The following is a 24,849-nucleotide window of genomic DNA, read 5'->3' on the forward strand; positions in this document are numbered from 1 at the left end:
CTCACGTCGTCTGAAACTGCATCACCTGTTCAATAAACGGAACTAAAAATGATGAAACCTCTCATAATAACGGTAAGTTGGACCTTTTTGAACTTAAACGATGAAGAGGATCCCGATTTCCCGACCAGTATTACAAAGAACCATATAGAACTGTAATTGATTAAGAGATTTAGTTCTAGCAGAGATGCAAACTAAACGAACCTCCGTTCGCTAGATGGCGCCACAATTCAAATTTGTTGTGCTTCCTTTTTGCAGGTGTTCATTTCATGCCTGATTCAGGTAAGAATTTGTTTTATTACGAATAGAATGAAGTTTTACGTCTTTTGTATATCCCGACGGACGGACTAAACTTGATAGACGATGAAATGCATTGACATAATAACCCTCTTTCAATGCCCTGAATTATTTCCCTTTATTGACAGACAGACAGTGCAGTGTGCAATAAGGGAAACGTAATCAGAAGAGCAACAAGCAGTCACTTTGTTTGGTCAAGAAATCTTTGTTCTGTTTCTTATTTTCGGTTGTGTCCGTGAATTGGGACATTAAAACGATCCCAATGGCGTTTGCATTTGAATCACTTTCTACTAGGTTTCTACCCAGACGTCCTATTCATACACGGAAGGACCACAGCCGACACCACCAGAATTACCACCATATAGGATTAACCCATATGATGAGGTGACCGATCCCAACAAACTTCCCTGTGCCAATTCCAAAGAATGTCCTGCTGGATACAGTTGTAGGGACAGTAACGGCAACATTAAATACAATCAAGAAGGTAAAAAGTTGGTGATAGGGGGTGAAAGCCAACACTGAACTAACTCTCGGAAGCACTGGTCGTGGCTTCAGAAGTGTTCTTATCTTGAAGACGACTCACTACTGACTTGGCACAGTCACATCGGAAAGGCGTTCTTACTGCGCTGCTACTGCGATCGAAAAATTGCCTACACACGCGACAAAAACGTTGCAAAAACGTTAGAACGCAATATGGTCGCATAACTCGTGGTATGAGGTTGACTGTTTTTAAGTTGGCAGTTTTTTTTTTAACCTTTTCTCTAGTTTTCCTCACGATTGACCACGACCTAATAAGATCGCATATGGTCGCAGTCCAATGTGACGGGGCTATAAGCTATCTCACTCGTTTGATATCTCGATTTTTATGTCCGACTTTTCTGTTACCGATTGAACACATGATAATAGGCACGTGGTGTGCAAAAAGGAAAATGTTGACATCATCGTACTTGTTGATTTGTGAGTCACAATCAAAATGACCATTTGCAGGTCCGTGGGGATATATCAAACCCAATGGTCCACCAGGAAACTGTGGGAGCGCTGCAAAACCAGGAGAAGTTTGTGTGAATAACAATGATTGTCCCAAAGGTGCGTAATAATTTTTTTTAATTATTTGTGTGAAATTTAGATGAAGTGACGTATTTGACGTATACAAACGACATAATTGACGTATGCAAATTACGTATTTGACGTATGCAAGTGACGTATTTGACGTATTTTACTTTTCGCAACAAGTAACGTATTTGATTATGAAAGTGACGTATTTGAGAGTGACGTATTTGACCATGAAAGTGACGTACATGAAAGTGACATATTTGACCATGAAAGTGGTGTATTTGACCATGTAAGTGGCGTATTTGACCATGAAGGTGGCGTATTTGACCATGAAAGTAACGTATTTGACCATGCAAGTGACGTATTTGACCATGAAAGTGACGTATTTGAAGTTTATCGAATGCGGTGACCTGATGAATCTTGATTCAAGATTTCAAGTGAAACAGGCTACGTGTACAATGGCAAATCATAGCCGGGAAGCGTAAAGGGGGTTACCTTATGCATTTCACGTTTTTCATAAACCATCATGCGACAACCCACTCCCCCCCCCCTCTCTTCCCAGGCCTAATTCATTGTCTAAGTTTTTCTTTCAGGGTATGATTGTTACAAGGAAGTGACCGGGGTATGTTGTTCACCAAGTTATTGTGTTACAACAGAATATGCCCAGTATCGTTCAGCGTATTGGAGCAATTGCTCCCCTCCACATTGTTATTTCCCTGCAAAATAAATTATAAATCATTTCTGAAAATTATAAATAAATATTTATGATTAACACACAAAGTATATTGTTATTTTTTTACCTTTTTACCTCATGTCATCAGTTTATTCAAAATGGCTCTCCTTTAAAGATGGGTTTCCTTATTTTTTATCTTCATCGGTCACTCATTGGAATTCTGTTGGAAATTCTCATCTAATTTAGATAATTATGAATTAATTATGGACATGTTAGACAAACTGGTATTTTTCCAAGTAATTAGAACACCTCCACTTTCTATTTATATAAGTATTAGAATTTTCAAGTCGGGTGTGCAATACAAGCTGGAATCTCAACATTGTGGCAACCGTGAAGTTCTACTGGCATCCTCTCTTACAGAAACTGCAGGGAATTTTCGGATGACACGTGGTATGCAAAGAGTGAAGAAAAGATAGAACAGTCAAAACTACATTTACTTTTACCAGAATATTTTAATGTGTAAACGTTGCCCGACAAATCTGGGCCTACCCCGACCTAATCAAAATTAGAGTACAATTTCGTATTTTACGTATACATGTATTGGGAAAATATTATTAATTTACGATTTATGTAACTGTATTTGCCCTACCCGTTTTTCGGACGTGATATACGGATGTGATATCGTCACGGTTACTGAGCAAAACTCGGAAAAGGCTGTCAACCACGTTTTAGACTTCATCATCCAGTCCCTCTTAGTCTACATACTGCTTTAATTCATTCAAGAGTTTTCAACCCGATTTCCCCCTGTCGGTGATGCAGAGGGGCTGACATGGAAAAAGCGTCTAGTCGGGACAATAAACCGAGACGCGTGTGCTACAGTCTGTGCAAGTTAAAATCCCATCGACAGTTGGAAATCGAAAAAGAGCAGTCTATATATGCAGCTGTCCTGGCAAATTGCCCTTATTACGCCCTGCATGGAGTTGCCCGTCTTCATTAGCCCACATGGTGCAGAAAAGTAGGACGTAAACTCTAATCATTTCAATTATTCTTAAAAGTGAATAGTTGTTTACACTTGAAACTGTCAATAGGATCTGCCAGCGACCTACTTTCACAGCCTGACATTTTAATTGGTTGATTCGACAGAATTACGTCAATCATTTTTTTGGGGTAGTATATAAACACATGTGGTTCGTAATTGCCACACTTGTTCAGTAAACGGAACTAAAAATGATAAAATTGCTTATTTTAACGGTAAGTTGGACCTTTTTGAACATTACAACAACGATATAGGTATTGTTGACGGTATGCGATATTGTTGGATCAGCATTGTCGGATCAGCATTGTCGGACAGGTCTTGTTGCAGATTGGTAGGGATATTGGTGTACGCAAATGAAATGATGCACAAAATATAGACTCCGATCAGAACCCAGAATCATTCTGATCGCAGACCGCAGACCGCGGAACGGGTACGTACAAGAGTGCTCACACGTTAACGTATGAACGGAAATTCCGTTTGGGCTCCGGTCAATACTGGTAAAAAATAAGTCAATACGGACCGACATTCGGAAGCATTGATCAGTCATCATGATATCAGTCGTTGGGTCATATGATAACTATTAATTTTTTCTTGGTTTTTCTTTTTCCAGGTGGTTATTCCGTGCCTGTTTCAGGTAGGAAATTGAATTATTGGATTAATAGAGTTTTATGTCTTTTATATACCATAAGGGTATGAACTGTTGACATATAGGAAGACAAGATATTTACCTAAGGCGACAAGATTTCCCTTACTGCCTTACTATTAGAGTTCTTTTACAAAATTTATTAGAGTATTGCGTCTTATAGCGCAACAATTTGGTCATATTCTCCAAACGCGATATACGGACTTTATATCGTTATTATGTGATATACGGACGGTGTATCGGCATTACGTGATATACGGACGTTGTATCGTCATTACGTGATATACGGACGTTGTATCGTCTTTACGTGATATACGGACGTTGTATCGTCTTTACGTGATATACGGCCGTTGTATCGTCTTTACGTGATTTACGGTCGTTGTATCGTCTTTACGTGATATACGGTCGTTGTATCGTCTTTACGTGATATACGGTCGTTGTATCGTCTTTACGTGATATACGGACGTTGTATGTCATTACGTGATATACATTATACGGTCGCTGTATCGTCTTTACGTGATATACGGTCGTTGTATCGTCTTTACTTGATATACGGACGTTGTATCGTCATTACGTGATATCTTTTTAACCCTTGATGAATCGACGTATTTGGTTCATGTAAGTCAAAAAAAGATTAACTAATGACGTCACTCTCGCATATATCGTACAGGCAAAATGACATTTGTTCCAGTGACGTAGTAATCTCTTCAATTGTCACTTAGCGCAGGGAGTCTCTTTTTTCATTATCCCTTTTTTTAACTTCTGGATGTGTGTTTTTGTAGGTAGCTAACGGATTGTCTTTTGCCAAACCCATGAAGGAAATACTACCTCAAACATTACCACCACCAACAACAATGGGGCCACCCCCAGACATGATTCACCCAGATGATGTTGTGACCGACTCTAGCAATCTTCCCTGTACCGATTCCAGCCAGTGTCCTGCTGGATACAGTTGTAGGGACAGTAACGGCAATATCAAATACAATCAAGAAAGTAAGTAAGAAATAAAACTTCATTTTTGCATTCGAAAACCTGATGACACTCTGCATTTGCTTTTTCATCCTCATAGAGGATGCTCCTCACCCAATCACCAATGACTCAACTACCATGGGGACTGGTTGAACTCCATAGGCCCCCTCTCAACTTACAGAAGTGTCTCAGAATGCAGGAAAGCACATTATGTTAAAAGGGGAGGGGTATCATCCTACTTAGATGCACGGGCATCTCATCTAATTGACCCACTGCCAATCATGTTTTTTTGGATTTATTTAATGATGACTTATTGCCCTTGTAATTCACGGACAACGCCATGTGGTGTGCAATAAGGCAAATTTGGGAATAACATTTATTTTACTCTTCATCGGTGTCCAAGATAATAGATTGCAGCAGTGATTCACAATATTATATTTGTGTATTTGCAGCTGCGTGGGGACCCATTGAACCGTTTGGTCCACCAGGAAACTGTGGGTGCGCTGCAAAACCAGGGGAAGTTTGTGTGGGTAATAATGATTGCCCTAAAGGTGAGTAATAAATTCTTTTATTATTCTTCTGAAATCAAAATCAAGTGACGTTTTTGACAAAGCAAGTGACGTATACAAGTGACGTATTTGACTTATGCTTGTGGACGTATTTGACTATGCAAGTGACGTATTTTAACATGCAAGTGACGTGTTTGAGGTGTGCGTGTAACATATTTGACGCATGAAAGTGACGTATTCGACAATACAAGTGACGTATTTGACCATGCAAATAACTTTCTATTTCAGGATATGAATGTTATAGACAAATGTCCGGAGCATGTTGTCCGCCAAGCCACTGTGTTACGACAGAATACGCCGAGTATTGGAGAACTTATTGGAGCAATTGCTTCCCTCCACATTGTTATTTGCCTGCAAAATAAATTATAATTTATTTCTGACAATTATAAATAAATATTTATGATTAACACACAAAGTAAATTGTTTTTATTTTATAACATTTCAAAGTGGCCCTCCTTTAACCCGGGTGTTCAGAGATTACATAGTGAGCCTAGAGTTTCTAAACACATGACAATAGCACAACAGTGGGCTGAGCGGTTTATTCCCATTTCACCCCTTCCCCTTTTGCCCCTTCCCAATTCGCCCCCTATTTATTCCCATTTTGCCCACTTCCCATTTGGTCCCTTCCCGATTCGTCCCTTAAGCAGTGTGTAAAGCTCCAAATTTGAAAGACATAGTCTAAATAATCTTAATTGCGGGAAATATTTCTGTAGAAATATTTATTGTAAATTCATTTTTATAATTGTTATATTTCGTTCTGTCCAATGATCCGCATGTCCTGTTCGAGCTACGGGTTTCAAACATGAAAAATTATAAGTTAAAGGGACATGTTCGCCCTCCGTTTGGGGGTTGACTATTCGTCAGAAACGGGAATTTTGTGTTCGTTCACACCTCACAGTCGAATTTTGAGACTTCAAATCCAGGTGTGTCCAGAATTATCGGCGTTCGAAAGTTAAAAAGACGACTCGTCTTTTCTTGAGACTTTGTATCTATAAAAGACATAAAGAGAAATTCCTAGTTCACAGTTTTTTTTTGCGATTTTCGTATATTTCTGAGAACTATTAACATATATTTAAGACCCAAATCGACCCCGAAAATTTCGAACATATCCCTTCAAGTAGTCCTGACTTTTCTTGTGTAATATTTATCAGAAAACCAAATATCGATACCTTGCATGATGCTTGTATTATTCAAAACCAAACCTGGTCTGATTGAATGAGACTAACTACGATTAGTGAAGAAAACAAGATGGCCGCGGCCTGTAGCGGTAAGTACCTGGACATGGACAAATGAAGCTTTCTAAGATCTCCAGCTTGGATCGAATGAGGTTGAGTTTTTTTCAAGACATTGTATAAGAGTAGCAACCCCTCTCATGACTCGTGATCAGAAATTCATTGGTGACATTATTACAAGCATAGTAACGTTTATTCATATTTTACGGAAGGGAGGGAACTCTTGTTTATGTTCATCGACATTGCAGTCTCACTGTCTCCGAATTTTTTTTAGTAGAAGTTAAAGGCAAAATATTTCTGAAAAAGGGTGACTCTATTAGATATTGGCGAAATTGACTAACATTATGGCAGTTTGGCAAATGTTCTTTTGAAGGAGAAGCCTTCATCTTTTGATATTTTGAATGTAAACTTATAAGTCTAAGGAAATGTATCCAAGCATAGGACCCTTTCTTTTTGGCCAGAACTTTTAAATTTTAGTCATGAATTGAACTCTCAAAACTGTTACTGCAAACAATTAGATGACGATATCCCTTTGAATTGTTTCAGGAAGAACAATGTTGAGAAGGGTACCGAGGTTCAGACCTCAATTGAGGTTGAAATATGAAGTGGCATCTCCTCTCAAGCAGACGTACGAAGTGAACAAGACACGAGATATGCTGGCGAAATATCCAGGAGGTTCGGTGGATTTGATTATGGATGATAAAACTGGTATTGCCACCATGACGCTTAATAATCCCACCAAAAAAAATTCCATGACAGGTAATGAACTCTTTAATAAAGAGATTGTAAAGAAGTTTTCTTAATTTTGTATGTAAGGACACTGATAGCATCAATTCGCACAATCAATTTTTTGATCAGACGCCTTCAGACATTATCAGAAGTGTTGGTAGACACAGATTAATGGAGCAAAAAAGGGGTGGGGGGAGTTTGCTATATCCCCATCCCCCTGAAAAAAATTTGACAACCAACCAGTACCACTATTGCAACTATAAACCATACACTATTGACCCTCCGGATATATTACTTTCCCCTCTGAAAATAATCAAGTCTGGCTACAGGCCGGCCCTGGAGAGGTAAAAATGGCTCTTATTTTTTAAATTTTCTTCAGGTCAAATGATGCTAGATTTTGAAAAATGTGTTCAAAAGTTAGAAAATTGGGAATCTGGAAAAGGACTGATTTTTCATGGCGCCGATGGGACATTTTGTACTGGTGGTGAATTAAACTTTGTGAAACAAATTTTGACTCCAATGCATGGATTCTACATGTCCTGTTTCATGCATACAATAGTTTCTAATTTATATCAACTTCCGTTTTTATCAGTAGCAGTTATTGAAGGCAATGCTCTTGGTGGAGGTGCTGAACTAACGACTGCATGTGATCTACGCTTTATGACTAAATCAGCCAAAATTGGTTTTGTGCAATGTAAAATGGGGGTCACTCCAGGTTGGGCTGGGGGCATGCTACTTACAAAACGTATTGGTAGAAAAAATGCATTACATTTACTGTATTCAGGAGTCTTAGTTGATAGTGAAAACGCCTTGAAGATGAACCTTGTGGATGAAGTAATTCCTGATAATGATCCTATAGACTATGCCAGGAATTGGCTCCAAGAATATCTAGGAACTCTGAGTCCTATCGTTTCTCAGAGCATCAAACAAGTAGTGTGTAACACTGAGGAATCTGGAGTTCAGCTGTGTTTAGTAAAAGAAAGGGCAATAGTTAAGAAATTGTGGGGTGGAGCTGATCAGCTTAAGGCCATTAAAAAATCCATCAAACACAAATAAATAATATTTTTTAGTTGTTGTTGGTTGATTCTAGCAGAGCGGTATATAGAGAGAGTCTAGCCAACTACGTTAGTAGGCGCCATCTTGTTACAGAGTTCCATTATGGCCGTAAAACATTAGAAATGTCCGTCTGTATGTCGGTTGGGTGGTGACCCCTCGATCTGTCTCAGTGATGGTGCCAGCCTTCCGAGACTGGGGGAACAAAAAGGGGACAGGTTGACTCAATAGGGGAGACAACTGCTGAGGCTGAACTGAAAATTCGGCTTCTCTGTGGAAGTGTTATAGTCGCAAGCCTCACAGAGAGGTTTCTCTCTAAAGATATGAAAAAATGGATTGATTTGGTGCATTCTGACACATATACTTACAAGTGGAAAAATGACAGTGAAAAAACCAGCTACTATGAAAATAATTTAATGGACGTTTTTACAATATCTTACATTTGATCTTCTAATTAATTTTTAGGCCTGATGTCTTTAATGCACTGGAGGTATACACAAAGCTTGGCCCACTGTTATATTATTGTGATGTTTATGGAAACACCAGACATCACTTTACTCTGGGAGATATTTTTGAGGGTGGTTCACTGTTGCAGGTGACATCAGGCATCACCTTACTCTTGGTTATACTCCAAAAAATAGACATCACCTTACTCTGGGTTGTATGTCAGAGTGTGGTTCACTGTTGTACTATTGTCATGTTCACGGAAACATCAGGCATCACCTCACTCTAGGTTACATTTTAAAGAATAGGCATCACCTAACTGGGTTATTGGTGATTCAATGTTGTACACCTACTATTGTCATGTTCATAGAAACACCAGGCATCACCTCATTCTGGGTAATATTCTAGAGGGTGGTTCACTGTTGTAACACCAGTCATCACTTTACTCTGGGTTATCTTCCAGAGAATGATTCACTGTTGAACTATCCTCACCTTCAACTTGGTTGTCTACTGTTGAACTTTTGTCCACTTCTGGAATCACCACCTTACTCTAGATTATAATCAGACGGTGCTATTTTTTAAGCCTACTATTGTCAAATTATTGGGTTTCATTACAAAGGGTGATACAAAATGGTACTATTGCAAACTGATGGAATTATTTTTTTAGACTCGTGATTTTGATTTTGATTTAATAGTTCATATCCATTTTCTCCTCAAGTTTGGTAGCTGACAACAATCCTTCAAAAAAAACTAATTATGCAAAGTGTCCCACACTCTATTATGTCTATACAGATCAAATGCTGTCATGGGGTCCGCAGTCGACAAACTCTCTGTTGCTATGGTGATGTTAGTTAATGACAAATCTGGTATTTCACGTTGACGATCGTCTGTGTAGAATTCCAAAATATCTGGCGCCTGAAATCAAAAAAGGAAAAAAATGAAGGTTGATGATTTTAACAATATTAGAATAAAGACAGTGACTGTGAGCCTCAATTGACCTTGACACCTCTATGGCCCCTAACTGACTCCTTAATTTTGAATGAAAAATTAAAAAAATTGATGATACAGCTATGAAATTACCTTCGGATCAGATTTTTTCCCTGATGCAGTACTGCCTTTGTTAGTTGATTTAACTTTGGGCTTAACTTTCCCAGTTATCCCCCTTTCTACCTCCAGACACAGTTTATTGATGTCTGGATCTACACCAACTAACCCAGAAAATAGTTCTCCATTACGATTCACTTTAACAGACGCCTGCAATGAGAAAAATTTGATACATGAATGTGGAGAATTCTAAACATAATTCTAGTAATATTTGGCCCTTTCATATTTAAAATCCTAAGAATTTTCTGCATTTTTCTGACTTTTATTATGTTTATCAGCGGCTATTCATGGCTTCTTTTTGAATATAATTTTTTGTCAGATGTCATAAAAGTTGGTAATAAAATTCAAGAGTAGCTATGTCATAAAACTCTTAGTTGCAGTGGAATTGCATGACACATAGAAATTGGAATGGTACAAATGCTATTAGTTTCCTCCATACACATAAGTTTTGAAAAAAGGACCACTTTGAATACACTTGGGTCATTTGCAAGTTTTTCATAATTTGATCCTGCCTTTTCCCACATGGTGCAGAAAAGTAGGACGTAAAACTCCATTCATTTAATTTTCATTTCATTTTAATCCTACCTTTTCATTGATATCTGTTCTTGTCTCTTCTGAACTTTTTAATTTCTGTTTTAAAGTTTGAGCAACTTTGGGTTTGGAGGCTTTTAAGTCTTTAAGTTCTTCGCTGATTTTTAAAGTTGTATTATATTCAGGACGAGCCAAAACGTGTTCCGATTCTCTAGAAGATGCAGTGTCCACAAATGGAAACTGATAAGTGTTTGGGGTTGATCTGTTTTCGTATTCACGAGTCACAATAACGTTCTTTACTGCATGACATTTATGAACGTGAGATGGAACTGAATCAACAATTTGAGGTGGATTTGGAGATTCAGATTTCGAGATCTCCGACTCTCGGATAGCGAGATATTTCAAAGCAGTTTCCGTGAAACTTAAATCCACTGAACTTGATCGAGAGTTTGTCTTTTCACTATAATCTGATTTGGCCGTTTCAACTGAGTCACATCTTCTATTAATAGTAATGATTTCATCTTCCATTTGAGTGATGTCGAGTTCATCATCATTCACGTTTTGATCTGGCTTACTTATGTACATTTGAGGACAATAAGCTTTCTGTGGCGTGGATTTAGAAGGGGAATTTGTATTTGAGGATGATTGGGAATCAGGGGTGTCTCTGGAATGAAGGTCATCGTCATCATTATCCAAATCAAAACGCACTCGTTGCTTCTGTTTCATTTTCGTTTTAGTCACAACTGGAGGATTGGTAGTTTGTGGATTGTTTGAAATCTTTGGTTTTGACGATCGTTCTGGTGTTAGTGTTAAAGATGGATCTGTAGCTGATGAAATTTCGTCACGCCATGACGGAACAGGGGCCATGTGGATGGGATTAATGTCTTCATCTTGGACACTGGTCATTGGAAACCTGTCAAACTTCTGTGTTCTGTTGAAATGAGGCATGTTAGTGGAGTAATGAGGATTAGAAAGAATTCCTTCTGCCATTTTCTTCACCATGTCTTAGACCTGAAATGATAAGAATACAAAAATTATAAAATTTACAGTCTTGAGTTGGAGCTTTGTCTTCATAAAATGTGATTAATCTTCTGTCGTTCTGGCTGCCCGTTTGCTTGTAATTATTCTTTGGGACTCTTTTGCAAGGGAATAACTACACACATTCAGGTCAATTTTCATTGATTTGCACCAAAAAAATGTTATTTGTATTAATGGTTAATGAATTAACATGCTGTAACATGCATTTTTGTGACAAATTTCTGTCAGACAGAAAAGTCTGATTTTTCAAACTAAGGTTTCCCCATTGTCTTTTCAGTGTTGGTTCAAAAGAGCAGAGAATCGATGGATGGAACTTATTGTTTGAAATCTTTCCTTTACATAAGGTGTTTCAAAACAGTTTGGCAGAAATCCAAAACATTAGTTTATAAGATTCAGTCTGACAACAATCACTCACAGTTTGTTTAGGCCGCCATTAAAATAACCGGAAGTGGATACTGCGCAGGCTTTACAGAGAACTCAAGATGGCGGCACGAAACTCTTTGGTGAAAATTTCGTCTGCAAAAAATGCATTTGTGCAGCTATTACAGGTAAGTAATGAACAAAAAATGAACCAAAGGACAACCAATTACTGATAATTGTGTTTACAGTCAGGTTTTTGGAAATGTCGAACGAATCGTGCTTTAAAAACAAGTCTAACCTTCAAGTAACCCAAAAGATGTTATGAAACGTCCACGACCTTGGCATTAGGATGTAAACATGATTATATAAAGTCTTAGGAATTCATTACAAACTATCAATATAAATTACCTTTACATGTCTAGAATTAAAATATTCACAATTTACATGTAGTTCCAATATTTCCTTATTTTTCAAAGAATGATATGAGGTCAATATAAGACTATTTAGTTGTCCTCAGTTGTCAGCTTTTAGATTCTGTCTCGTCCTATTTGCTTTATAGATATGATTCATATAGGCTACTAATTAAAACTTACCCTTGCTTTCTGACTATGAAGCTTTTTAAAGAACAATATTCAGGGGAAGGCAAGGACTATCTGAAGTTGTGAGGTGCTGGTATCAATGTATAGCGTTTGGCCAGATGACTAAAGATGCACTACTGTTTTATTTTCAGATGAGAGCAGCTCAGACTGCTGCTGCCTCAGCATCACAGACACAGACACAGCCTCGTATGAAAAAATTCCAGATTTACAGATTTGTAAGTTTTTTTGCTGACTGTTTCTTAGCTAAATTGAATTAAAATCTATATAATATTCAAATCAGTAATCTAACTGATTCCAACAGCTTATATTTGCGTAATTGTGTTTTTCCATTTTAGGACCCTGATAGTCCAGGTGCTAAGCCCAGTATGCAGACGTATGAAATAGATTTAAATCAGTAAGTAGCTGGAACATAATGAATCTTGCCTTGGGTTACCAACAAATAATATACTGTATAACTTTCTGCATTATCCTTCAAAGGCTTGTAAGAGTCAGTTTTTCAGACTACACTGTTATTTCACAATACACAAATATAATGACACTAGGCATAGAATTGCGCTTGATTGAAATAATGTACCTCTTTTTATAGCTAGTGCCAGGTCTTACAGTTTTGTTCACAGTGTTCTGACTCTGCGAGAATGCCCAGTATTGAATAACAAGTATATATTTTTCCACCATCCTAGCCTTAGTCAAATATCTTTCCCTCACCCTCACCTTCATTTTGTATTGTTTTACTCTATCTCAGCTGTGGTCCAATGGTTTTAGATGCTCTAATTAAGATTAAAACTGATGATGATCCTACTCTCACATTTCGTCGTTCCTGTAGAGAAGGCATCTGTGGCTCTTGCTCTATGAATATCAATGGTACCAATACATTAGCTTGCATTAAGTGAGTCCACATATTTAATATTAATGATATATGTCCAGACCATGGCAATGGCATGCTGCATTTTAATGGTGTTTGATATTAAGTCTTGGCATTAGTGCCTGGTTAGATTGTTACATATTTTTCCTCCATATTTAGACCAAGATCATATATTAACAATGTCACATGATTTTTATTTGGCCAATCAACAGTAATCATATAGCCATTTTGTTTTTTAATTATGAACACACATACGAAATTCATGTATAATATATGAGTATGGCAGCCCCTCAAAGCACAAGCCCACCCTTTTCATCCCATCTTTCTCAATATTATAATCAACCATGACAAGAGTTACTTTTTGGCTAAACCTTGAGTTTTTCATGCATGTATTCTGTGTTTTTTTTTCAGTAAAATTGACAGTAATACAAGTAAAGTGACCAAAATTTATCCTTTACCTCATATGTATGTTGTTAAAGATCTAGTTCCAGTAAGTTATCTCCCTTTTCTTTATGCCTTGTGAACCCTCCAGAGTTTAATTTGGCTGACATGCTATCGATAATGGAAGCAGACGTTAACTTTACTTCTAACAACCAACCATAATGTTATTTTTGTCTTTATGGCACTTTTTGTGGAATTTTTTTAAATGAAATTTCACAATGTCATGATATACTCTCTGAAATTTTCGACTGAAATTTGAATTGAAAAGAGTCTGATCAAGTATGACCACCAATGCTCGAGGTAGCAAAGCAAATGTAATGTAAAGTTCACAATGTATGTATATTTGGAATGTTACATTGTAGGATATGAGTAATTTCTATGCCCAATATAGATCTATTGAACCATTTCTAAAGAAGAAAGACACTGGTGAAAGTGATATTGGTAAAACACAGTATTTACAGTCTACATCTGATAGAGCAAAGTTGGTCAGTATTGCTTTAATATTTCTTAGATTTAACAGAACCTGAAACATATTGTTGATCTGAGAGACAAAATGTTTCAGGTTCTATTTTGATATTTCTATAGTGCTGTACAATTGTTTTTCTTGTACTCTGCATCTGGTTAGTTTACAAATAATATAACCGCATAATTTAAGAAATTTTAAGTATATCATACAAATATTACTGATATTACAACGTCACCTTTATTATTTCAATGATAATGCTTAGTTGAAAAGGTTATAAAGTTGTCTTAATATTTGTTACCTGTATAGTGAAGCTCAATTTCAGCTGTCTGTGACACTTTTAAGAATGAAAATCCTGCATTTAGTCATTCATTTAAATCATGTGTTTATTATTCAGGATGGTCTATATGAGTGTATTCTATGTGCATGTTGTAGTACAGCCTGTCCTAGCTATTGGTGGAACTCAGATAAATATTTAGGACCTGCTGTTCTTATGCAGGCGTACAGGTATAATAGATTTCACTTGCAATCTCTTTGAATAAACGTAAAATTTTGAGATTCTGTTGTACAGTTGTTATTAGGCCCTACCCCTTCCTTGGCAACACTTGTAGGACAAACACCAAATTACGTATAAATTGGGATATCTATACTAAGCTGAACCATTAATGAGTCCATCAAAATGTAACTAGATATTGTACAATGTTCCTGGGTCCGACAAGGTACCACAAAACAGTAATAGAGGAGGCTTAACTGAACAAGCCATCACTTAAGGACAATATACACTCACTAAAATGAGGTTGTCTCCCTTTGATGCATGTATTGTAATTGTAGGTGGATGATAGACTCTAGAGATGATTTTACTGATGAAAGATTATCCAAGATGGAAGACAAGTTCTCTGTTTATAGATGTCATACTATCATGAATTGTACCAAGACTTGCCCCAAGGTAAGTTCGCATAGTTCCTGACATTTTTCAAATTTAGAATCCTGAACCCGTATTCTCGAAACGATCTTAGCGCTATGACGTCATAGAAACACTGTTAGAAGTTAGGACCCTACGACGTCCTAGCGCTAAGATCGTTTCGAGAATACAGGGCCTGATTATGAAAGAGGTTTGGCCAAGAGTCTGCTGGCAGAAAGGAACCTTGTGAACCTCAGTTGTTACCCTTGTACAAATGATAGAGACAGCAGCTTTTATCTGATCTTAATCAAACTAAGTGTACATTGATTAAATCCCTGTCAAGTTCGAATTTGGTAATAATCAGATGATTTTTTTGGAGTTATTGGCCTTGAATGCATAACGTAGATAGAGACTAGAGAATTTCCAATGGGCTTTATCAGTTTTTCAGTGGTCTGTATTGCCTATTTTCAGGGATTGAACCCAGGAAGAGCTATTGGTGAAATTAAGAAGATGATGTTGGACTATAATAAGGAGGCTGGTGCTAAACAAGCTTAGATTATTCCTGGAAGAGAATAGCATCAGGATTCCTTGTAGGAAATTTTGATAAACTTGCCTAATGGCTTAAGACGGCATCATACAGGGCCATTATTATCGGTTTTTATCTTTGGCAACTTTAGATTAAATATTAGACAATGGACTCTGGGATATATTATTGTCCTGTAGAATCAAACGAATTATACTTCAAATTGATTGGTTATCACCAGTGATTTAAATAGCTCAGGGTGACATATTTGTGGAATTTCATTGTGGATTAGGGTGCATTGCACTCTGGGAAACATCATCTGACATTTTGAATCACATGACTTCAGTTTGATTGGTTGAGTCACTGAATTGAAATCTTTCAAAGCTAAACATTTGAATTTGATTTGAAGCATTTTGAAATCAGCAAAAAATAATGTGCTTGAAGATAATCCTCTGTGATTAGCCAGTTACTTTTGGTGATTATTGGTAATTGCTGGTAATGATGGCATCATGTGGTGCCGTTTTGGGTGTGAAATACAAACTTTGTACTTGTTATATTTCAAATCTTAGATACCATTGTTGAGAATTTTTTTATCTAATTGGATGTCTTTTTCAATCTTGATCTATGTGCAAATGAAAGCTTCAAAGTTAAAAATTATGGTGTTTAGAAGTAATAGTTGCTATGCTTTGTTTAGCAAATATAAATATTTGTTTCATTATTATCTGTGGGTTACTTTGGTCATTCTAAGATCTGAAGAAATCTTTCTGTAAATTGAGTTCATTCCAACTTTGAACCAACGACATCACTACCTCCATTGGTTTATCCAAATTCAAAGTAGCCAATCAAAAATACTGTTAAGAGTGGCATTTCCCATAACAGAGCATTTGATTGGTCAATCGATCTACAGACCTGAATATAATTTCCATAAGAATGTCTTAAGATTTTGGAGGAGTTACCCACAGAAACAAAAAGAAACTGTAAACTATGCACAGTGGATGTTTTTTTCTCCTATGTAAATGTTATGTGTCTATAAATTTATAATGGAATTGAAGGGAGAAAGAAATTGTTTATAATATTGTTATGGTATTAAAGATTGGTCTATTAAGATATAATCAACTCTTGAAAAACTTGTCTTTCATGAACCTTGAGCATTAGAGACGTTTAGGGGTCTTCACTATCCTTTCGTTTTTGGTGGGTACTCAGATATTTTTAACCCCCAGCAGTTAAGGGTCTCTGCACTCCTTTAGCTGTCAGTGGGTACTTACTTGGCCCAATTGTTTAAAAAGTCTGAAATCACAACCCTGATTGTTCTCAATCCTTCCGTGGGTACTCTCGAGGATATTTTAGAGTTAGGGGGTAATCACTGAGAAGTTTTCGACCAAAAATTCACACCCAAGGCCAGAAAGGGTCAATGAGTTTCGGACTACATAGATACTTTTACTGTAGAGACAATATAACCGCCTGGCCATTTCCATAGGGTAACGTGTAGTAGATATTGTGACGCTTATTAAAATTTTCTTTTATTTTCATAAAATTGATCTTTTATTTATAACAAAAGCATAACAATAATAAACAATGAACGAAAATATGATAACAGAATGTAGAGCTACAATTGAAGTCATTCGGCAACATTCGGTTTTATTATGATGCTTCCGTCCTCTCATGCTCAAACAGGTCGTAAATCCGTATTCTATTTAATTATAATGCTTGATCTGCAAACGGTCCATCCTGAAAATTCCGATAGCACACTGCCTTACGGAAACTACCGACAATTGCTGAATGCTTACTCTTAAGGGCTTGTGGAACTTGCGAGGCAGATCATTTGAACAGCAAAACTGAGAGCTAAGAAGGCATTGGAGCATTCTAATTTCATCCATTGATTCTGCCTATAAGCTGTTACAAAGTCTGAGCAAGGCATTTTTACTGCCAAATGCCTCTTTTTTTTTTATATAAGAGGCATAACAGCAATATAACTACACTATAAATACAGGGATAATGCAGTAACTGGAATACAATGAACCTGCTAAAATTTTAATTTAACCATTTTATACTGCGAAGGCAATTAGCAATCTTAAGCAATGATATAGCCTAATTACCATGGATAAGTGGATGCCTTACATTACATTTGTCAAAAGTTACACTTCAAATATCATGAATATACAGAGATCATAGAAATTGGAAGAAAAAACAAACCAAAATTAAAAATTATGCTGTTGAGCAATTGAGTTACAAGAGAATGATAAATCAGATCTTATCTCGACGTGTTGAATCAAGGGATAGAAAAGGTGGAAGATTCGTGTTACCTTTGGGAGAGCATGATCAACAAATCAAAAATCCAAATTTCATTTCGATTTGATTAGATCAGCGAGACCACTTTATTTTCTCATACACGCCTTAAGTCATACGTGTATTTAGGAAAATTAACCTTCATTTTTAATTGCTGGACAATTTCGAGATGTGTATCACACTGGACTCTGACAATCTGATTAATGAAAAATATTCTAGTAAAAAACAATGATAACCGTAACCATGATAGTCAAGCCAAGTTTTAACTCGTAAACACGACCGATAACGATTTAATCGCACATGTAACCAGATAACAAAACACACAAATCACCCGGAATGTTTTTAACGTCCTTGGACGAAGTTATTATATCAGGACTCCAAAGTCTATTCAGATCATTGTCAGTTCATGTCTTCGACTTCGTTGAGTCCATTTTGACCAAAGGTTATGTCCGCTTTAACCAATTTATTGGTACAGGGTCCGTTTTGACCGAAATCAGTCACACATACGCACAACTTCTTGTAAATGTTGGGTTCCTTTTGATCGAAGTTGTCAAGTCTGTTCGGTCACAGGTCCGTTTTGACTCTAACCACTCACGGATCCGCACAATGTTTGATAAATATTTGGTCCGTTTTTACCCAACTGTTTGTGTCCGTTCTGACACATGTCCGATTTGACCATAACATACTCGCGTGTAGACGCACAACTTTTACGAGGCTTTTGATTTATTTGATAAATGTTCACGTAGAGTAAGAAAGACCATTACAAAGGTTCAAATTTTTTTCATTTTATCTCCCCAAGGAAATGTCATGTATGTTCATAATAATTTTCCTGCCTAGTTTTCTGAAAGTAGCCATCCTACATCAATATTGCTGGAAAGTTTTCAGCTCGAGCTTGCGATTAACCAATAACAAACGTTTCCCCGATTTTCACTTTCCTTTTGAAAATTTGTTCTCTAACGAATCGGATCAAATTCGGGATTCGAACTATTGTTTTTTGTCTTTGACACAGTCAAGTCAATTCGTGTCAGAAATTTTCGGACTACGAATCAATGCAGTCGCCGACTTTCTGCAACCAGGTTCCCGCCATATCTAATTTGTTTTTGTCAACACAAATGCAGACGATTATCATCGTCTTAGAGCGGGTAATGATGAGATATTTGCCCCCATTGAATGCGACCATTTGTTTGGCATTCTGGCTTTTGATACAGTACGTGGTTCCTGCAAGGCGCAGGACTTCTACCTCACTTTGGTTAAAAGCGTTGGTGATCGTCTGAAATGACAAGGTATGCAATTTTGACCATTAAATAAACCATAATACTCAATACTTGGCACTGAACCGGATTATTCGTACCTATTTTCCGATCGATAATAGAAGCCACGATCACCAGTAAAGAGATTTCCAGTAGCCTAGGCCTACCCAAACACAAACCCTAGTCCGAAACATCTACCTCTATTCCATTCTGTGATAGCTATTATATTGTGAAAGTTGTCAGCCGAAGTATGGTCAGAAAAACTGGGCTCTGTTTGATGATTTTCCGCACCTGATTTTACTCCATCCGACAACTGGCGAAATAGCCTTCGGAGGATGAAAAAGGCAGATGTTTAGGATGAACAGTTGCTTTTGCCATACAAAGACTAGACCCATTTAAAAGAGTGCACTGGACATACCTGAAATTCTTCCTTTCCAATGTCAAGTCCAACCACTGAGGCCACGACAACACCAGAGTTTTTAATCAAACAGGCCTGCTTCAACCCGAACTTACTTCCTGTTCGGATTATCAGATCTATCCACTTCCGCCATTTTGGTTTGAAACACTTCTCTTTTTGAGGCATCGCTCGAGCATCAAAGCACATTCCTGCAGACATTTTTTTCTGACGTTTTAGTCTTCTGAAAAAACAAAATTAAAAATTTTTTGAATATTGTTTTTCAGAAATTGAACCTCCGTTTGCAATCTACCTGTCCTGACGATGGAATTTGTATCAGAAGGTGAGCTCGTTTCCATAGTATTAAATCCATTGATGTCTAGAATACATTTTAACTCTTTTAAGGGATTTTGGAATCCGGCATATAGAGCGTTAATTTTCATAATATCCAGAGAAGGTGTCGAATCAAAAGTGCTAAATTTCATAATATTTTCATCACAAATTTCATACTTTTTCAAAAATGGTCAAAAATATCTCTGACGTTTCCCACAACGTTCATTCATTAAGACTTCTTATTGAGACTAATCGCACATTAAGATGTTCACACGTTTTGTTTTGTCTTTATCTCATTGAGATATGCTATCTCAGGATCATATGAGAGTATTGCGACAAACAACTTACAACGTCAATGACGTACAGGTAGTCCTACATTATTATCTGCGTTGCATGATGCTGAACTCCATATCGGTGAGCTTGCATCGGCCTTAAAGTGATTGTAAAGAGGTTTTCTTCATTTTTTATGTGTATCGGCGCCACCGATAGCATCAATTTGCACCATTCCCATTTGCAGGAACCACAGACGTCTGATTGAAAATGCTATCAGTGTCCCCAATACACATTTAGAAAACCCCTTCACAATCCCTGTAAATCGGTCACTACCATATAAGGTAATAACTACATCCTTGTCAGAGTCACTGGGTACTTTTCATCCTAGACGTGCGTATTCATAAGTAGCTTTTGATATCTATTTTGACAGTTATCGGTTATCAACTATTTGCTGTTATAGATATAAATATACATAAAGAGTCATCCAGGTACTACGTGAACCCCCAACCAAAGTGCAAAGTATTTCAAGAGTACAGGCCGGACGTGTTTTGATAAATTTGTTTTGATCGATAACCCATCTCGTGACTTCTATCCCGCATTTTGACTTTCAAATTCTATTTTTAGTTTTTGACATATTACCAGTCTTCAAAAAGTCAAAGAGAAAAAATGCAATATCTCATATCAGTCACTATAAATGTCAAAGGAAATTGAGGATGGATGAGATTCATAAAAAGATGAGCTATAAAACATTAGGTACATTTAGGTCGAGGTGTGAGTCCAATAGAAGTATAGGTGCGAGTCCATTAAAAGGTGTGAGTTCAATAAAGGCTAGAGGAGAGACGAGAGTCCATTAAAAGTCTAGGTTTGAGTCCAATAATTGTTGAGATGTGAATCCAATATAAGTCTAGATGGGAGTCCACCAAGGGCTAGGCGGGGGTCCAATAAAAGACGAGGTTGGGGTCCAATAAAAATAAGGCAAGAGGCCAATTAAAGTATACTTGGGAGTCCAATAAAAGACTAGGCGGGGGTCCAATAAAATACTAGGCAGGAGGCCAGTTAAAGTCTTCTTGGGAGTCCAATAAAAGGCTAGGCGGGAGTCCAATAAAAGACGAGTTTGGGGGTCCAATAAAACTAGGCAGGAGGCCAGTTAAAGTCTTCTTGGGAGTCCAATAAAAGGCTAGGCGGGAGTCCAATAAAAGACGAGTTTGGGGGTCCAATAAAAACTAGGCAGGAGGCCAGTTAAAGTCTTCTTGGGAGTCCAATAAAAACTAGGCAGGAGCCCAATAAAGACTAGGTGTTAAAAAAAACTAGGAGGGAGTCCAATAAAAGTAGATGAGAGTCCAATAGAAACCGAGGTCAAAGTCCAAAAACTGAATTTATTAATCCCAAAAGCAATATAATTTGAGAGGCAAATGTTTTAGGAATTGGAAAGGTGTTTCGGCAGTGTTATGAAAGTTTGGTAGCTTATATCAGCGACATAATAGTAGGATAGTGCCAATAAATGGGGTCAAAATTAATGCCAGTTCCACAGTTATTCTTGAGATTAATCAACTTTGCTCTAGATACAATGGTTATTTTGGTTAATTGGTAAAAAAGAAAGATATTTTGATAATCTGCCAACTCGTCTTAGTTAGCGATACCTTTAGAATAATAATTCTATTACCGTTCCTAAGATAATCTAAAACTTACACATTCTTTGTAATAACCAAGGAATTTGAAAATTTTGATAGATCTTTATCGTTCTGCTTGCTATATGTGCTAAATGAGTATTATTTGGTTTGTGAACTCTCTGAAATGAACACTGAGTTGACTAACCAAGTTACCTATAAACAATGTTAGCTATGTGATCGCTCTGAAAAAAGATGCCGAGGTGAAAAACTCATTCATGAAGTGGTATCAGGTGAATATATACCTTACTAAATTTGCAATACTGAAAATTCGTCAAGTGTACAATTTCATTTCATTTTATACGTGCAAAATCGTTGGTAGAATAAATTTGGCAGTGTTTTACTACGTAATGTGGAAAAGTGAACCACCTTAGAATGTAGCCAATGTCAAAATATTTGGGTCAAAACGTATTGATAACCTATAAGAAAAGACGGATTTGAGTAGGTTATTTCGACCCAGTTTGTCCTATTTATTACTAAGAAACAACTTGACTTTAAATTTGACTAACTTCCTTATTGTTTTTACCTATACATTAATTTCAAACAAGGTGAATATCACGACCGTCAATAACAGTTTTTGTAATCTATGTTCCAAAGTCCATTGCAGCGTTTGTGACTGTGAATGGCAATAATTGGTTAAAAAGAATATTGTAATAAGACAATGACCCCCGGGGCTGTTTATCATGAGCCTCGAACCAAAATGTGATCAAGCATGATAATAATTTTATAAATATTTAAAATAATATTTTTTGTAAAAAAAATAAAAATAAAATAGATTATATTGATTTAGTAAATAAAATAAAATAAAATAAAATAAATAAATAAATAAATAAATAAATAAATAAATAAATAAATAAATAAATAGATAAATAGATAAATAAATAAATAAATAAATAAATAAATAAATGATAAATAAATAAATAAATAAATAAATAAATGAATTTTAATGATAAAATGATTAAAAAAAACCCAAATATTTAAATAAAAAAATATAAAACGTAAATTTGGCAAATGCTTACCTATAAGTGCACAGTTCAGTCTTCTTTTCAAAAGATGCTTATCGCAGCAGGTTTACCTGCAATAAAAATCTTCAAAACTCCACTCTTGGCTGATAGATTTAATGAATAAATTAGCAACTCGGAACCCGCACATATTGTTCATATTAAAAGACGGGAAATAAGTTCCATTTGGAAAGTCAATGTCAATTCTGGGGTCAAACTGGTGTATTTTAGCACTCTTCCAAAGATCGGTTTAGTAAACAAGGGCTAAGGAACTTGTAAGTTCTGGCTTGGAGTAAACAATGTCAACGATCTTCTAGTTTACATTTGTTCTTTCATTCCTGTTTTGCAGTAATCTTCTAAAATTTAAAACTGTCAACAATCTTCCAGGCCTTGTCTTGTTGGCAGCATACACTGACAACGATCTTCCAAATTCTGTCCTGCAATCAACAACGTAAATGATCTTCCAAAATAATTCTCAAAGATCTAACACTGTAAACAATCTTCCAAGCTATGTTTTGTCAAGATAAAAGAAATTTTAACACCGAGATGTTCTGTCGTTCACTTCCAAGCGCCGAATCTCATATGAGGCCGAAACAGCTGTCAAGCGGTTTAAATACTGCTAGGCCTAGTTTTTTTTACTAATCCTTCAACCTTGGTTCAAACGTTGAGCTCTATAGCTACAGGCTAAATAAGATTATACTTTATACTCCAGATATAACTGTCTTACACGACCCACGTCACGCAATATTAATGACAAAATAAAAATGTCGGATTTTTATATAGCGCTTAGTAAATAATGGTTGGTATAATATAGTGTCTTATGGACGATATACCACACAGCGAGAGAACTATAAAACGGCGAGAGAGAGACACTTGGCAATGTCAATCTGTACTCGCGTGCCGATTCCCCAATTTCATTCATTACAGACCGGTTAGAACTGGTAGCGCGGAATCGATATAAATAAATTGAATCGTGGCCAGACCTTGGCGCGAATTCTCACACCAGACGATAAGACTACGTGCAGAATGGAACACAATTGGCCTTGTCAGCTGCGAACAATGGCCTAGCGGTTAAAAGCCGACCCCTGAATGCGTCGGTCGTAGAGTATAAATTGTTTTGGAGGTATCAAGGATTCAGGAGAATCTGGGACAGTTTTGGCGCGATTTCTCACTCCAGACGCACAGAATACGTGCAGAATGGAACACACATGGCCTTGTCGTAAAGCATTGATCGTAAAAAGTAAGGAGTAAAAATTGTTTGAGTAACAGGCAGCCCGGGGTCCGTGGGGTCCGTAGGGGTTGAGCCCCAGCAAGTAAAAATTAAGCCCCAGCAAAACCTTGTTCGGTTCAGCAGAGAGATTGATTCATTTACAGTGTCTTTGTACAAAATCAAAAAGATATAGATTTTGATACGTTGAGCCCCAATACCAATTCATTCCTGGCGACGGGGCTGGTAACAGGCCTAAAGAGATTTTGGCGCGAATTCTCACACCAGACGTGCAGATTGGAACACTCATAACCATGTCAATCCAGAACAATGACCTGTATCAATCTTCGGGGCGAGAATCACACGTGTGGTTCGTAAACAACCAAAGAGCTGAATGAAATTGTCGTTTCCAACAGCTGCCATACAGAGGTATGCATTTACCACTGACGTAATACATCGCCATGAATGGTTCAAACATGCAAAAGGGTAGATCAGTGTTCTTGTCCTGGATTAATTTTCCTCATTGTACACTGAATGCCTTTGCCCGACTTCATTAGCTCAATTAGAAGCAGTAACGTTGGATATAAAATCCTCTTTCGTTTCATTTCATCTTCTAATGAAAATAACAATTTCCAATTCAGTCTTCATCAGCTATTGTTAACGATTTTCATGCCGCAATAACATATTCAATAAAACTCGAGTTTTATCAGACAATTCCATTAACTATTCCAATATACAAATCTCATATCACAGGTCTCGATAATTATTAAACTTAAAGGGGCAAGATCGTCTAAAATATAGTATTCACTTTGCTCAAAAATATAGAATACGCTATACATATTATTATGCTGATGAAATTATGCCTTCTAAAAATAACGCTAACAGAGACAATAATTTGGCAAGTTAACAAAACATCGAGCC

General features: G+C 36.9%; 6 protein-coding genes across 6 annotated transcripts; 4 read left to right on the plus strand and 2 right to left on the minus strand.

The window, feature by feature from the left end:
• Positions 1-48: 48 nt before the first annotated feature.
• LOTGIDRAFT_160197 (hypothetical protein) lies at positions 49-2,074 on the plus strand (the record flags this gene model as incomplete). The annotated part of the gene is made up of 5 exons (XM_009055256.1): positions 49-72; positions 256-279; positions 589-778; positions 1,282-1,380; positions 1,941-2,074. The coding sequence occupies 5 exons, from the start codon at positions 49-51 to the stop codon at positions 2,072-2,074; spliced, it is 471 nt and encodes a 156-aa protein (XP_009053504.1).
• A 1,160-nt stretch (positions 2,075-3,234) lies between these two features.
• LOTGIDRAFT_231884 (hypothetical protein) lies at positions 3,235-5,652 on the plus strand. The gene is made up of 5 exons (XM_009055257.1): positions 3,235-3,271; positions 3,667-3,690; positions 4,482-4,692; positions 5,121-5,219; positions 5,466-5,652. The coding sequence occupies exons 1-5, from the start codon at positions 3,248-3,250 to the stop codon at positions 5,597-5,599; spliced, it is 492 nt and encodes a 163-aa protein (XP_009053505.1). The 5' UTR covers positions 3,235-3,247; the 3' UTR covers positions 5,600-5,652.
• A 1,371-nt stretch (positions 5,653-7,023) lies between these two features.
• Positions 7,024-8,254, plus strand: LOTGIDRAFT_116748 (hypothetical protein; the record flags this gene model as incomplete). Its single annotated transcript, XM_009055258.1, has 2 exons — positions 7,024-7,228; positions 7,578-8,254. The coding sequence occupies 2 exons, from the start codon at positions 7,024-7,026 to the stop codon at positions 8,252-8,254; spliced, it is 882 nt and encodes a 293-aa protein (XP_009053506.1).
• A 1,191-nt stretch (positions 8,255-9,445) lies between these two features.
• On the minus strand, positions 9,446-11,349 carry LOTGIDRAFT_231887 (hypothetical protein; the record flags this gene model as incomplete). The annotated part of the gene is made up of 3 exons (XM_009055259.1): positions 10,385-11,349; positions 9,776-9,949; positions 9,446-9,610 (listed from the first exon to the last, which is right to left on the minus strand). The coding sequence occupies exons 1-3, from the start codon at positions 11,330-11,332 to the stop codon at positions 9,446-9,448; spliced, it is 1,287 nt and encodes a 428-aa protein (XP_009053507.1). The 5' UTR covers positions 11,333-11,349.
• Positions 11,350-12,458: 1,109 nt separating this feature from the next.
• Positions 12,459-15,549, plus strand: LOTGIDRAFT_160203 (hypothetical protein; the record flags this gene model as incomplete). Its single annotated transcript, XM_009055260.1, has 8 exons — positions 12,459-12,542; positions 12,663-12,721; positions 13,070-13,213; positions 13,601-13,679; positions 13,993-14,115; positions 14,491-14,600; positions 14,925-15,039; positions 15,466-15,549. 8 exons carry the CDS (start codon positions 12,459-12,461, stop codon positions 15,547-15,549), a joined length of 798 nt encoding a protein of 265 aa, XP_009053508.1.
• A 1,467-nt stretch (positions 15,550-17,016) lies between these two features.
• LOTGIDRAFT_231890 (hypothetical protein) lies at positions 17,017-22,872 on the minus strand (the record flags this gene model as incomplete). The annotated part of the gene is made up of 3 exons (XM_009055261.1): positions 17,017-19,073; positions 19,472-19,691; positions 22,796-22,872. The coding sequence occupies 3 exons, from the start codon at positions 22,870-22,872 to the stop codon at positions 18,843-18,845; spliced, it is 528 nt and encodes a 175-aa protein (XP_009053509.1). The 3' UTR covers positions 17,017-18,842.
• Between the last annotated feature and the right edge of the window lie 1,977 nt (positions 22,873-24,849).

The sequence above is a fragment of the Lottia gigantea genome, assembly GCF_000327385.1.
Source record: "Lottia gigantea unplaced genomic scaffold LOTGIsca_24, whole genome shotgun sequence".
Classification (NCBI taxonomy): domain Eukaryota; kingdom Metazoa; phylum Mollusca; class Gastropoda; family Lottiidae; genus Lottia; species Lottia gigantea.

Bases quoted from the DNA above. Each gene is read 5' to 3' on its own strand.
- LOTGIDRAFT_231884 (XM_009055257.1), top strand. From the start codon at position 3,248: ATGATAAAATTGCTTATTTTAACG. The intron at 3,272-3,666 runs GTAAGTTGGACC...TTCTTTTTCCAG, and splicing joins TAAAATTGCTTATTTTAACG to GTGGTTATTCCGTGCCTGTT. The intron at 3,691-4,481 runs GTAGGAAATTGA...GTGTTTTTGTAG, and splicing joins TTATTCCGTGCCTGTTTCAG to GTAGCTAACGGATTGTCTTT.